Source organism: Oryx dammah, unplaced genomic scaffold, assembly GCF_014754425.2.
Source record: "Oryx dammah isolate SB20612 unplaced genomic scaffold, SCBI_Odam_1.1 HiC_scaffold_2, whole genome shotgun sequence".
Taxonomy (NCBI): domain Eukaryota; kingdom Metazoa; phylum Chordata; class Mammalia; order Artiodactyla; family Bovidae; genus Oryx; species Oryx dammah.
In genome coordinates, this window is record NW_024070186.1 from 133,809,411 (window position 1) to 133,824,773 (window position 15,363).

Consider the following 15,363-nt stretch of genomic DNA (forward strand, 5'->3'; position numbering starts at 1 on the left):
GAAAAAAGTAGAAAGCAGCTATTGATGTTTATGTCTTCATTTCCCAGAGGAGAGTTCATATTGAGTGCACCAAAGCTTTTGCATCTCATTTCAGGAATATTTTCCATTATTTCAGGTGGCTGTCTGTAAGACTTGAATTTCTTGGCAACTTAATGGTGTTCTTCACTGCAGTACTTACTGTGCTGGCTGGCAATTCTATAGATTCTGCAATAGTTGGTTTGTCTATATCCTATGCCCTAAATGTAAGTAATAATGATTGTGTGGTATATGACATGTTTATAATCCAATTACTTAAGCTCTCTTCTTTTCCTGTCTGAATAAGAGACGGTAGTAACTAAGTAATGAGAGACAAATCTGGATTACCCTGGAGGCGCATTTCTTTTGCTCTTTTGCTCCTAGCAAAATAGCTCCCTCAGCAGTTCTAAGGTAGTTCACAGAAAGAAAGCTGATCCCCAAGACTCAGTGCTGGAGGACCAGGATCCTAGTGTTGCATCATTACCCAGACATTTCAACCTCTCCTATCCTTATAGACTGTAAAGTGTAACAAGGGTAGGGGGCTTCCCAGGTGGTGCTTCCCAGGTGGTGCTAATATAAACATACCGCCTGCCAATGCAGGGTAGACGTTAGAGATTCAGGTTCAATCCATGGGTCAGGAAGATCCCCTGGTGGCATGGCAACCCACTCCAGTATTCTTGCCTGGACAATCTCATGGAGAGAGGAGCCTGGAGGGCTACAGTTCATAGGGTCACAAAGAGTCAGACAAGACTGAAGCAACTTAGCATGCATGCCATGCACACAACAAGGGTAGGGCCTTTCTCTACCATGTCCGGTCCATCTATTATGTTGGGGCAAACGTAACTGTGGTCTCAGACCATGAATTTTAAATCTTTGTAACTAGGCTCTAACACGTATTTGTTAATCAAAATAGGAACCTTTAAAATCAATGCATTTTTGCCAATGGGAAATAAGTTTGTTTATTCCTGTTGCATAAAACTCCATGCTTCAGGATTTGATGAACTCTTGGAGTGCATTTGCTGCCTCCTGCTGGTTGTGGAAGCATTTTCCCAGCAAAAAGTTTTGGAGATGCTTGAAGAAGGGGTAGTCGATAGGCGAAAGGTCAGGTGAATAAAGTAGATGAGGCAAAGCTTCATAGCACAGTTAGTTCGGCTTTTGAAGCACTGGTTGTGTGACATGTAGTAGGGCATCGTCATGGGGAATTGAGCCTTTTCTGTTGATCAATCCTGGCTGCAGCGTGCAGTTTTGGTGCATCTCATCGATTTACTGAGCCTGTTTCTCAGATGTAGTGGTTCTGCCGGGATTCAGAAAGCTGTAGGGAATCGGACTGGCAGCAGACCACCAGCTAGTGGCCATGACCTTCTTTTGATGCAAGTTTGGCTTTGGGAAGTGCTCTGGAGTTTCTTCTTGGTCCAACCACTGAGCTGGTCGTCACTGATTGTGTATAAAATCCACTTTTCGTCACACATCACAATCTGATGAAGAAATGGTTTGTTGTTGTTGCATAGAATAAGAGAAGGTGACACTTCCAAATGACAGTTTTTTTGATTTCTCATCAGCTCATGAAAGTGAAAGTCACTCAGTTGTGTCCAGCTCGTTGAGACCCCACGGGCTATAGCCTGCCAGGCTCCTCTGTCCATGGGGTTCTCCAGGCAAGAATACTGGAAGAGTTGCCATTCCCTTCTCCAGGGGTTCTTCCCAACCCAGGGATCAAACCCAGGTCTCCTGCATTGCAGGTGGATTCTTTACCATCTGAGCTACAAGGGAAGCTCATGAGGCACCCACTTACCGAACAGTTTTACCTTTCCAATTTGCTTCAAACGCCAAATGGCTGTAGAATGGTTGATGTTGAGTTCTTTGGCAACTGTTCATGTAGTTGTAAGAGGATCAGCTTTGATGATCTTCTCAATTGGTCCTTGTCAACTTTGCATAGCCAGTCACTATGCCCTCATCTTCAAGGCTCTTGTCTCTTTTGCAAAACTTCTTGAACCACCGCTGCAGTGTATGTTTATTAGCAGTTCCTGGGCCAAATGTGTCTTTGATGTTTTGAGTTGTCTCTGCGGCTTTACAACCCAATTTGAACTCGAATAATAACATTGCTCAAATTTGCTCTTTTTCTAACATCATTTCCATAGTCCAAAATAAATATAAAATAAGCAGCAAATAATAAGTCATTAGCAAAGACACAAAGCAAGAAATGTGCATTAAAATGATGTATAATGTAACCACATTTAAGAATGAATTCCAATATCAAATGGCTAATTTCAACAGTGCAAAAACTGCAATTACTTTTGCACTAACTTGATAGTTTATCCAACCTAAGCAGAAATAATGCAAGTTCTGGGAAGAATATATGCTCTGCTTCCTCTCTGCTTTTACTTTTTTCCCTAATAAGCTCTGTGTATATTATACTGCAAAGTGCTAGTGGTATGACTGTGTTCAGGTCCCCTTTGTAAAATAGAAAATGTCTTATACTGCTTTATATATATATATATATATATATACACACATATTATTTATAAGGTGAATTTAGATAATTTGCGTACATGCTCTTCATCTCATCTAAAATCTTCAAGGTCAGTTGCATTTCAGAATTAAGAATTTAGGCTTCTAGAAAGGAAATATAATATATATACTATATATATATATATATATATATATGCTTCCCAGGTGTGGCACTAGTAGTGAAGTGCCTGCCTGCCAGTGCAGGAGACATAAGAGACATGGGTTCGATCCATGGATCAGGAAGATCCCCTGAAGGAGGGCATGACAATCCACTCCAGGATTCTTGCCTGGAGAATCCCATGGATAAAGGAACCTGGCGGGCTACATTCCATACAGTTGCAAAGAGTTGGACATGCCTGAAGAACCTTGGCATGCACACATGCATATATATATATATATATATATATATATATATATAGTATATGGAGTGCCTGCGCAGAACTCTGTAGTCAAACTATTTGTTCTGCAGTGAAACATGTGAATGTGTAGCACGAGTGAATTAAATCAACACCTTAAAGAGGCCCACATTAGTTCAAGTCAGGTTGGCCATCAAATCTTTTAACAACAAACTGAAGAAAAATTCGAATTGTGAGGGCTTTTTGACTTTCAGAACTACATTTGAGGTTATAACCTTGGAGGACTTGTATTTTGAGGAAAGGTGAGTGTGAAGAACGTAAAACTTGGGGGGGGGGGGAAAGGAGACAGTTGTAGTCAGAAAATTAGAAGAATCCTTCTAGTGGAAAATGGTAAAGTGTGGCAAAGGTAACATCGTGCACAAATTTTTTCCCCGCTTAGGATGTACATTTCTTAGGGCCTATCCCATCAGTCTTGGTACTCATCTTTCCTTACACCAAGTATGGGCCCCTTTAATATATAGTGAACAGTCTATCTTCTGCCAAATAACCATTATTTATGGCATTAATGAATTGAACAAACCTAAAACAGCACATATGTGTGTCTGTAGATAAAAATGCTTGCTTTGAATTAAGTTGTTAAATAATTCAAAGGGATAAAATATACTAAAACTCTGGGAAAAAAGCTTTGTAAAGTATTATTAACGTGTGTAAAAGACTGCTACTTATTCATTAAGCTCTTGGTTTCTCACTCCCAGATTACTCAAACCCTGAATTTTTGGGTAAGGAAAGCATGTGAAATTGAAGCCAATGCAGTTTCCATTGAAAGAGTTTGTGAATATGAAGATATGGATAAAGAGGTAAGCACTCATGAATAACCAATAAACAGATACAGAATTTAAGATGTTGCAGTGCACCTTGAATGGACACTCTGAAAATCAATTCTGAACAAAATCTGTATTTGTTATAAAAATGAAACATGATCACCTGTTTTTAAGAGGCACAGTGATCTGTCCCCTACCAATGTAGAGTAAAATATGCAACTTCTGATTACAACTTTGTAAAGATTTTACATTGAGAAATGTCTTAATATAGTCATGTCTTAATTATTTAGAGTCTGATTGTATAATTTAGAAATTAAGTATGCCTTTATTGTTTATACCTTCTGTTCCATTTACTCATCATTAGCATCTCTGTGGATGGGAAGGAAGAGGAGAATAAATCAGTCTGCTTTTTTCCCTTTAATTTAGTATAATTTGAGGGACAGAAGAATTAGACTATCGACAGAGTATAATGGTTGCATTATCTGCATATTTTGTTAATTTCAGTTACTTCTGTCTCCCAGTTCCAAGAATTAACAGGGCAGATGATAAAGGTTATATGTTGAATTTCTATATCTTCTTCAATCTGACTATAAAGATATCTAAATCTTCATGAAAAATTCCTCCTTTGCTCATAACTCAGGAAGGTGTATTCCTCCTCCAAATAAAAACCTACAGATTTCCAGCTGTATTTTTGGTAGCATCTCTTCATGTCTTTTCTCAGACCTTGTTCCATTAACCATCTTCTCTTAAGTCCTAACTTCAGCACCCTAACCCCTTTGCTCCTTTCAGCCTACAAATATGCTAAAATATTTTCTGCATACTCTAACTCCTACCTAAATGTTGATTCTTCCTCCAGATTCTTTCCTGAGTCTTACCTTCATTTTTCACGAAAATTTCTTAAAAGATTAGTCTACCTTCACAATAAAAATCATAATTATTAATATTTAGTTTGTTCAGCCTACTGCTATGTAAGGACTATATAAAAATTTTATCATTCTCAGGACTTCCCTAGTAGTCCAATGGTTAAGATTCCACTTCACTTCCAATTCAGGGAATGCGATTTTGATCCCTGGTCTGGAAACCAAGATCCCACATGTCTTTATTTTGCAAAAAAAGACAATAAAATGTGTGTGTGTGCACACACATTTTTAAAAGTTACCCTTATATAATTTGATGCCTTGTAAGGTAAGAGATACCATTACAAAACTCTTGATGTGGAAAAAAGTAAATACGTCCATATAACCATATTTACTCAGTAGCCCCATTTCTCTGCTCCTCTTTACAGCAAAATTCTTGGGAACAGTTCCTGTACTTGCTCTGTCTAACTCCTTTTCTCGTTCTTTGTTGGAACCTCTTCACACAGGCTTTAACTCCACCTCGTCACTGTGCCTGCCCTGGTCAACGTCACCAGCGGTGCCCTCTCAGTCTTCACTTTACCTAGCCTATCATTCGATGCTTGTGATCACTTCCTTTCATGAAAACACTTCCCTCACTGGCCGGGCGCCACACTCTTCTGTGTATTCTACCTCCTGTTCTTCCTCCAGTGTCTCAGGTCCTCAGATTGTATACCCAGCTTCTTTTACCTGAAAAGCCGTTCCTCTGATATCCAAATGGCTTGTTTCCCAATCAGGTCCAGTCAAGACTTTCTTAACCCCCCTTCTTAAAATTACACCAACACTGCCTATTTCCTGACCTTCAAAACTTTATCATCAGCTAACATTCTGCATGGGCCTCTCTGGTGGCCAGTGGTAAAGAATCCACCTGCCACTGAAGGAAACACGGGTTTGATCCCTGGGTCAGAAAGATCCCCTGAAGGAGGAAACAGCAACCCACTCCAGTATTCTTGCTGGGATAATGGACAGAGGAGCCTGGTGACCCACAGTCCATGAGGTCACAAAAGAGTTGAATACGACTTAGCAACTGAGCAACCACAGCAACAATATTCTGCATAGACTATAGGATTCTTTCTGTCTCTCATCACCAGCAAGTACTCTCCCGAAGGGAGAATTTATGTTTATTATTTATTATGTTTTTCTCACTGCTAAATCTCCAACAACTAAAGCATTGACTGGTGCAGTAAACACTCAGTATGTGGGAAATAAATGACAAACTGTCCCCTGTCAGTTAAAATTCTAGGTTACTTTCATATCCTTTATAAAGTTATAGAAGACTTTTCTTGATAACTTAATAGAAGATGGAAGCCATTTTATGTGTGAAAATTGATTTATAAAATCTTCTTATAACTAGATGAGAAGTTTTATGTTGGTATTATTTAAAACTATTTTCAGAAAAATCATAATATTTACAAATGTTGTCTTTCCTCATTTTTGTTTCATCACTTCTGTTTTTATGCCTGAGAACAATTTTTTTTTTGGAAGGAAGGTATTTTTATTGTAATTGCAGTTTAAAAAGTATTTATTTGTTTTAAGGCACCCTGGATAATGTCTAAGAGGCCTCCATCACAATGGCCCAATCAAGGGGTAGTGGAGTTTGTTGACTATCGAGCTCGATACCGAGATGATCTTGGTTTAGCATTACAAGATATCACTTTCCAGACTCATGGAGAAGAGAAGGTACCATAAATATTTCATAAGTTTCACTTTACCTTTTATCTGAATATATTTATTCTCAAGGCCAAAATATACTGTGATATTGAGTATAAGATGGTCATTTGTTCAAATTTCATTTAAAAATAGTAAAGACGTTGTTGGTATGTAAAGAATAAATTTTTCCTCTACAAATAAAAATATGTATTTTAAATTGTTCATAATCTATTATGAAACATGATTTTACTATGTTTACCTACATTGAGGTATAATTAACAAATGAAAATTGTGTATATTTAGAGTGTACAGTATACATAGATGTACAGCTTGATATGCATAAATTGTGAAATTATTATCATAACTTTAAGCACTTAAGATCTCTTAGCAAATTTCTGTGTTATTAACTATAGTCACTATGCTATGTCTTAGATATCTAAAATTTATGTGTCTTATAACTGAAAGTTTATACCCTTTGACCAATATCTTCCCATTTTCCCACTCAACTCCTGGTAAGCACGATCTACTGTCTGTGAGTTTGACATTTTGAGATTCCACATGTAAGTGAGATCATAAAATATTTTCCTCTGTCTGGCTTCTTTTGCTTAGCATAATGTCCTACAGTTTCACCCATGTTACCACAAATAGCAGGATTTTCTACATTTTTTATGGCAGAATTATATATATATATATATACTTTCTTTATCCATTCATCCATAGCACATATTTAGGTTGCTTTGATATCTTCTTAGCTACTGTAGCATTGCAATGAACTTGGGAGTGCATATTTCTCTTCATCATGCAAATTTCATTTCCTTTGGCTATACGTCCAGTATTATTAGTATATTTTACTTTTACTTCCTCTAGTAAGTAAAGTGCAGCAGTAAGACAGTCAGATAATAGTTACTATCCAGTAATACACAGGTGAGAATGTTTGTATAGTCAGTGACATCATGTTTTCCAAGACTATCAGTGAAATGGGGAAATGCTTGAGATATAATTTAGTTAATAAGAACAATATACAAATCTTTTGACAATGTATCATTTTTGTGTTTTAAAAAAGCAAACAGATAAACATATTACTAATAGCAAAAAGAATGGTTACAAAATATGAACAGTGCTTCTCTCCAGGTGTTGGGATTTTAGATGATTTTAGCTTCTATATTTTTTCAAAGCTTTTTATGAAAACATATTATTTCCCTGATCAGATTGATATTTTACAAATAAATAAAGGCAAAAAAAAATTTTTTTTAATGAACAGCAGTATTCCACTTTCCCCTTTCCTGAGACTTGTTTCAGATAACCCCAAATTCTCCTTTTCTAACCCTCTAAACCAGGTCCACTGAGGCAGCCTCAAGGACAAGTTAATTTTTGGAAATAATTGTGGAATTTTAATTACTCTATTTCATTCAGTGTATTCCTGATTTTCGGATGTAGTATGTCAGATTTAAGATCTTTAATTAGGGCAAACCAACCACCAAATGTTCTCTCCATCCACTGTTTCCATTAACACCAAGACGCTAACCAACACTCAGAAGAGGTTGCTTTAGATCTCATGGCCAAAGGAACACTGCAATCACTGGATGCTTATGACAAGCTGATTATTTTTGTCCAAAAGTCCAAAATCCTCAGACATAATCTATGACCACCCTTAGTAGTTTTGATGCAATAGTTGTTTTGCAGGCATTCCTTTAGATTTTCTAGCCTATCTCAGCAAAGGGTTTCCATCTCCCTTGTTTGCTTGTTTGTTTTGGAGGAAGAACGGTAGAGAAGCCTCGTTTGGAAAGTCTCATGGAATCAACCCCTTTATCAGTCTCTTCTTAAACCCCACATTTAATGGCTAGTTCAGGGGGGATGGTTCAGGGATGATCTGCTCTGCCTGGAGAAGTTCTTGCTGGGTGATAACTAAACTATTCAAAACCAGAGGAAACACACAACTTAGCCCAAGCCTTTCTAGTGAGTAAAGTGAAAGTGTTAGTTGCTCAGTTGGGTCCGACTCTTGGCAACTCAATGGACTGTAGTCCACCAGGCTCCTCTGTCCGTGGAATTCTCCAGGCAAGAATACAGAAAAGAGTTGTGATTTCCTTCTCCAGGGGATCTTCCCTACCCAGGTCTTCCGCACTGCAGGCAGATTCTGTACCTCTGAGCCACCATAGTAAGTGGTACCTAGATAAAGATGGATCCTTGAAAGTCATGTTAAGTCCTCCATGATAGTCAAGTTTACACTAGTTGGCAGTTAGATCCCACTTGCCAGACACATAATGTATTTTTTGGTCAGTACAAAGGTCTCATTCCCTTACACAAAATGTGGTGTAAATTGTTTATGATAAATTCATTATAGATTGGAATTGTGGGACGAACTGGAGCAGGCAAATCAACACTATCAAACTGCCTATTTCGAATTGTAGAAAGATCAGGAGGTAAAATTATAATTGATGGAATTGACATATCTACTATTGGGCTTCATGACCTTCGTGGCAAACTTAATATTATTCCACAGGTAAAGACTGTTTTGCTGCTAGTCTTTCTTAACTCCCTCTGGTAAACTTCTTTTGTTGTTGTTGTTTTTTTTAAGAATATATTCCTTTCAAGCCTATACATTTGGATTTGAGAGCCAAATTATTTTAAATATATTGTGAAAAATAACTATGTAATTAAATCCTATTAAATACTCTACCCTGATGCATTCTTCCTAAGTGTATTTATCTATTTGAAAAACTAGTATGTTGCTTTGCAAGTTTCCTTCATAATAGTAAATAGAAATAAAATTAAAATGAAGAAATCATACTGAAACACACTGGTTTCTTAGAAGAAAAAAGCAATAAGTAAGGTTTTTGCTTAGTTGGTACTTTGTTGAATTTTGACTTTTTTGACTTTTTGACTTGAGGTTTAGAAATACTTTTTAAAAAATTAAAGGAACCATAATTCAGTTAGATCTTTTTTTTCCAACTCCTTTGATTTTTCCATCTGTGTCATCAAAGGAACTTGATCATTAACAAGTATGCAAATCGGCTCAATAATATGCTTCTACAGTCAAATATGACTCATTCAGTTGTGTTTGAAAGATCTGAGCTGAGAATTTATGAAGTATGTTTATATTTGCTTCTAAAAATGCTATCATCTCTTTGTCATATTGTTTAAATGTATACTGGCATTCATGAATTTACTTTGGAACAAATTTAAGTAAAGTTTGAAATTTTGGCAGGGAAAAAATTGGTGGAGAAAAGAAACTGTCATTCCTTTCTTATAAATCAAAACAGGTGTAGTAAAATGCAGTTTCACTAGATGTGTAAATGTATTAGAAAAAGCATAGACTTGTTTTTGAATTCTGCTTAAGCACTTACTTTCTGTGTGTCCTTGGACAGGAGCTTTTTGAAACCTCTAGTTCGCTATCTGTCTAACAAGGGTGTTTGCTTCCTTATTTCTGGATTGGTGGGCTAATTGATAATATTATATACATACTGTAGATACATTTATTGTATTCTTCTCTATATTATATATTACGTTGTTGTTTAGTTGCTAGCTCATGTCTGACTCTTTTGCAACCCCTTGGATTGTAGCCGACAAGGCTCCTCTGTCCATGGGATTCTCCAGGTAAGAATACTGGAGTGGATTGCCATTTCCTTCTCCAATGGATCTTCCCAATCCAGGGATCAAATCCCCGTCTCTTGCATTGGCAGCTGGATTCTTTTACCACTGAGCCACCTGGGAAGTCCATATTATATTATATCCCTGACTAAATGGTGTCTACTATCATCATTATTATTGTGGTTGGAAAGCTGTTGTCAACATTATGAACTAGAGAAAGAAGAAGAATCAGGAAGTTTATAATAATTTAATCAAACACAGCTTATTCTAACCTTCTGCCTTTGGTTTCAATATAAAATGAATTTGATAACTATTTAGTTTTTCATCATTTTGCTTTTTTCTTATTTAATGTACCCATGCCTCATGTGACAATAAGATTACCAGTGATTGTTCTATTCTCTAGGATCCTGTTTTATTTTCTGGAACTCTTCGAATGAACCTGGATCCCCTAGACAAGTATCCTGATTATGAGCTATGGGAGGTGCTGGAACTATGTCACTTAAAAGAGTTTGTGCAGTCCCTTCCCAAGAAGCTGCTGCATGAGATTTCAGAGGGTGGTGAAAACCTCAGGTAAGCTTAAAAGAACAGAGCTTGCCTGAGTTACTCATTCCAGGCTTTTTAGAAACAAGTTGGCCCCAGAGGGAAGTCACTCCTGAGCCACCATGGATTTTGTTGTTCAAAGCACATCATTCCTTCTAGAGAAGAGAGACAAGGAATAAATAAAATGGTAGCCACCGGCTGGAAAACTGCTGGTGAAGGAAAATGGAGGGGAAAGAAAGCAACAATGCAGTGTGGAAAGTCATTAGTTAACTGACTCCTCTTTAGTGAAGACTCCTACCCTAATAGCTTTCTTTCTGAAAAAAATGTTTGAGCAAACTGGCAGATAGGAAGGACAGGGAAGCCTGGCATGTCCCAGTCTGTGGGGTTGCAAAGAGTCAGACACGACTGAAAGACAACAACAACAAAGTGCTGCTTTTTCTTCATCACTATCAGAAACCTAAGGAAAATCAGTCAGACCCTCTCTGCACCTAAGAGACACAGCCTGCATGACTCAGCTGCTTCTTTGCTTACTCCCCGCTCTCCCTCTCTGTTTCTGCCACCTTGGCCTCGTTGGCTTCTTACAGTTCCTTGAATATGCCAGGCCAGTTCCTGCCTGCCTCAGGAATTTTACCTCTGCCAATCACTTTGCCAGGAGCAAGTTCCCTTTGGAAATCTGTAGGATTCACTTTCCATTTTCTTCAGGTCTTGAATTTAAAGGCATCATCTCAGTGAGGATTTCTTGGGCATGCTCATCAAAAATCTCCACCCCATGCCCACATTTTACATCCTGCCTTTCTGTATATTTGAATTTTTCTTATGCCTTTTGCTCATTTATCTTGTTTATTTTTTGTCTCCCCATGAAAACCCACAGACTTTTGTCTGTTTAATTCATTGTTCTATTTGCAGAACTTGGACCAGAGTCTGGCATAATCACTCAGGGAATACTTCTTAAAGAATGAATGAATGTGGCTTAGGAAGAGAATAACAATGTCATCAGAATTTTAGAATAGGAAGTGTGTGATCGTAAAATCCATTGTTGAGACCGTTTTACTATTTTTTTGTAACAGTGTTGGACAACGACAGCTAGTCTGTCTTGCTCGTGCTTTGCTGAGAAAAACAAAAATTCTCATCTTGGATGAGGCAACAGCCTCCATTGATTTTGAGACTGATAACTTGGTGCAAACCACAATCAGGAAGGAGTTTTCTGATTGCACCATCCTGACGATTGCTCACAGGCTGCATTCTATCATTGATTCAGACAGGTATGCTTTATTTGTTTTCAGAAGTAAAACAATTTCTATAGAGATAGCTATTGCACATCTGAAACACAGTAATTACTTGCCACTAATAATGGATTTTATCTGTGCTGAGAGATACAAACTGTCCCCTAATAGTATGGAAGATACTTTCCAAAATAATTAGAGGAAAGCGTTAATGCTAAGAGTATATTAGAAAACTTGATATATTCCCTGAGTCAAATTGTACTTTTATTTCGTACTGACAGAACTTACCTAGTAATTTAAACTTTACAGTGGCAAGAACAAGAAAGGTGAACTGAAATACTGATTATAGGTTACCTGACTGGATTCTTTTCACATTGCAGGGTACTTGTTCTAGACTCCGGAAGAATTACAGAATTTGAAACACCACAGAATTTGATACACAAGAGAGGACTTTTCTTTGACATGCTAACAGAAGCCGGAATAACAGGAGACTCAGGGGCAAAAAATAAATAGTTATTTATGGATTATACCAAATAAGAAACTATAATTTGAAAAAATAAAGACAGGAGAGAAATGTCGAAAAGTAGGCCTAGGTTGGCACAAACAGAGATAAGCACCATAGTTCTAACCATCCTGAGCTGTGTCCAACCTTCTTTCTTCCATTCATGCCCTCCTGAATGTATGCCTTTTACTGATTGCCCAAAGTGCAAAATGCCACTTATCCTTTAAGTCTCTGACTTTGTTCAGGAGTTATCTTCTGCACAAAGTATCTCTTGGTTTCTCTCCTTGGTCCCCTATCTTTTCTGGATCCCCTTTGATATGCTCTGACTAGCCCTATGTGCATACCTTTATCATGGCAAGGACCAAAATCTGTTTAAATTCTTTTAGTGTGCCTCACCTTAAAGCTACTTGAAGGCAAGAGCCTACTTTTGTTATCTTTGTATGTTGGGTTGCTAGCATAGTGCTTTCAGATTGTTGATACTCAACAAACATTTGTAGAATAAATTATTAGGCATTTTAGAGTAATACTATATAGGCACCTATTTACATATGAACAAAGTTTTGAGTTATAGTACAGTATATAAAATTTTGGAGGAATCACAGAAAAACTTTGAGTTATTCAGCTGCTTTTTTGAAACAGAAAGTATATGTTATTTATGGTGTGCTTTATTTAAAAATAATATTTTATAATATTTTTACCATTTGAGTAAAAAGCCGGTATTTTCTATGGAATGTCATTTTTGACTTGATTAAGCTCAGCGAGTTATGTATCAGATGGTATACATTCACAAGTAATTGTTAATTTGTGGTACTAAGTATATTTTGAATGGCTTTTTCATTTGGTAGTTTTATGTAATAGAAGCAACATTATTTCTCTGAATTGCCCTTCAAATTTGAAGTTTCCAAACTTCAATTATATTTTCCTTTTAAGATTATTTTAATAAAATGTTTTAACCTGTCCAGACCCGTCAGTCATTTCTTCTAGCCTCTTTTTCTCCTTCACAACTTTGCATAACTTTGCTTCATCCCCTAAAGGTATTTATGAAATGTTAACTTAAATTGTAAAACCCTACATTATCTAAAATTTCCTTGCTTAAAACATTAGCTACTGAAAGTGTTGTCCTGTCTTTATATTTCTGTAGTACTTACCACTGTGTTTTGTGTTCAGTAGGCATTGAATAAATATTTGTTGAAATCTCTTAAGAAAGGAGTTGTATATTTCATTAACATCAGTTAAAGTTTATGTCTTAGCTTCTTTACATCTGTAATAAGTCAGTCAGAGACATTGCATAATTTAACAGTCTAATGGTATGTCAACAGTCACGTAGATATATTGTGGTATCTTCATACCATGGAATTCTACACAGCTATAAGAATGAACAACCACTACAGGCAATAACACCAATGAATCTCACATGTAATGTGGAGTGAAAGAAGTAAAGCACAAAGAATACTCTTATATGATCCCATGATTCCATTGATATGAAAGTTTGTTTTTTAAAAAAGTAAAAGACAATTATACTCCTAGAAGTTGGGATACTGGTTACTCTTGGTTGCTGGTGTTGTTAAGTCGCTCAGTCGTGTCTGTCTCTTTGTGACCCCATGAACTGCAGCACACCAGGCTTCCCTATCCTTCACTGTCTCCCAGAGTTTGCTCAAATCCATGCCCATTGAGTCAAGGATGCCATTCAACCATCTCATCTTCTGTTGCCCCCTTCTCCTCCAGCCTTCAATCGTTCCCAGCATCAGAGTCTTTTCCAATGACGGGTAATGATTGAAAGGGTAAACAAGGTGGGCTTCTGGAAAATGGTTATGTACTGTTTCTTGATCTGGGTCTGAGTATTGGTTCAGTTTGTGAAAATCATCAGGCCATATACTTAGGGTTTGTACAAATGTAGGTAGATAGATTTATATATTTATCTCATGTATGGGCTTCCCAGGTGGTGCTAGTGGTAAAGAACCTACCTGCCAATCCAGGAGACATCAGAGATGCAGCTTCAATCCCTGTATTGGGAAGATCCTCTGGAGGGCATGGAAACTCACTCCAGTATTCTTGCCTGGAGAATCTCATGGACAGAAGAGGCTTTTGGGCTGCAGTCTATAGGATCGCAGAGTCGGAGGTGACTGAAGTGACATTAGTATATATGCATGCATGTAGAATATAGTTTATATATAATATAAATATATTTATATAACATATATTTATGTCATAAATATTTATATTTATATAATACAGTTAAAGAATAAAAAAAGTAAAATTTTAAATGACTAAGCCATTATTACTCAATATATTGTATTTTTTAAACAATTATTATTTCATTCTAATTTCTACTATGTCCATCAAGTTTGTTCAATTATTTAAGTGGTCTTTAAAGCAAAATGTTAGAAATCTAAAAGACTGGATTATAGAGAAGTAGTAAATTTAAGTTTTGCTCAGTCCTGTCTCACTCTATGTGACCCCATGGACTATAGTGCACCAGGTTCCTCTGTCCACAGAATTCTCCAGGCATGAATCCTGGAGTGGGTAGCCATTGCCTATTCCAGGGGATCTTCTTGACCCAGGGATCAAGTCTGGATCTCCTGCATTGATTAAATGATTGATTTATTTCAAATTGTAACTTAAAAAATAGATTAAGAAAATAATTATTATTTTTGACATGCAGAAATATTCATCTTAGCTAACAGAAGGAAATTCTAAGCAGCATTAAGTTGAATTACTTTAGGACAAGAATATTTATTACTGAAAGCCCACTATATGCCAAGTGATGTACAAAGCACTAGAAGAATTTATTACTTTCAATTCTCACTAAAGAACATAAGGAAGATATTACTACCCACCCTATTTTAATGATAAGATACCAAGAGGATCTTAGACAACAAATTGTAAAATCAAGACCCAGGTGACTATAAAACTGCTGATGCTCTTTTCAGTTCTCTAATAATATGTCTCATTTCTGGAAGAGCCACTTAAAGAGTCTATAATTAAAGAATGGGAGAGAAGAATTTTAAACCAATAGCTTTGAAATAGATAAATGGTATTTGTCTTGGGGTCTGGGTTCTTCTTCAAATATAACATTAGTTAAACCCAAATGAATTAGTTATCATTGTAGGTAAAAAATGGTTGAATAAAGGCAATTTCACATACTTTTCAATTTAACTTTGATATCTAAGTTAGTGTTAAGAGGATGTAATGAAGTATTTTAATACACATGAAAATAACAAATAGTTATAACTGATCTAGAGGGCTTTTATTCTGGGAAAAATAATCAAC

General features: G+C 36.6%; 1 protein-coding gene across 1 annotated transcript in view; it reads left to right on the forward strand.

Moving 5' to 3' along the window:
* LOC120882101 (multidrug resistance-associated protein 1-like) overlaps positions 1–13,291 on the forward strand; it is a 95,940-nt gene extending 82,649 nt beyond the window's left edge. The window contains exons 23-29 of the mRNA XM_040265908.1: positions 116–242; positions 3,632–3,733; positions 6,127–6,270; positions 8,582–8,740; positions 10,232–10,398; positions 11,436–11,630; positions 11,972–13,291. Coding sequence (XP_040121842.1) covers positions 116–242; positions 3,632–3,733; positions 6,127–6,270; positions 8,582–8,740; positions 10,232–10,398; positions 11,436–11,630; positions 11,972–12,104 — 1,027 coding nt within the window. The 3' untranslated portion in view covers positions 12,105–13,291. The remainder of the gene's footprint in view (positions 1–115; positions 243–3,631; positions 3,734–6,126; positions 6,271–8,581; positions 8,741–10,231; positions 10,399–11,435; positions 11,631–11,971) is intronic.
* Positions 13,292–15,363: the final 2,072 nt, after the last annotated feature.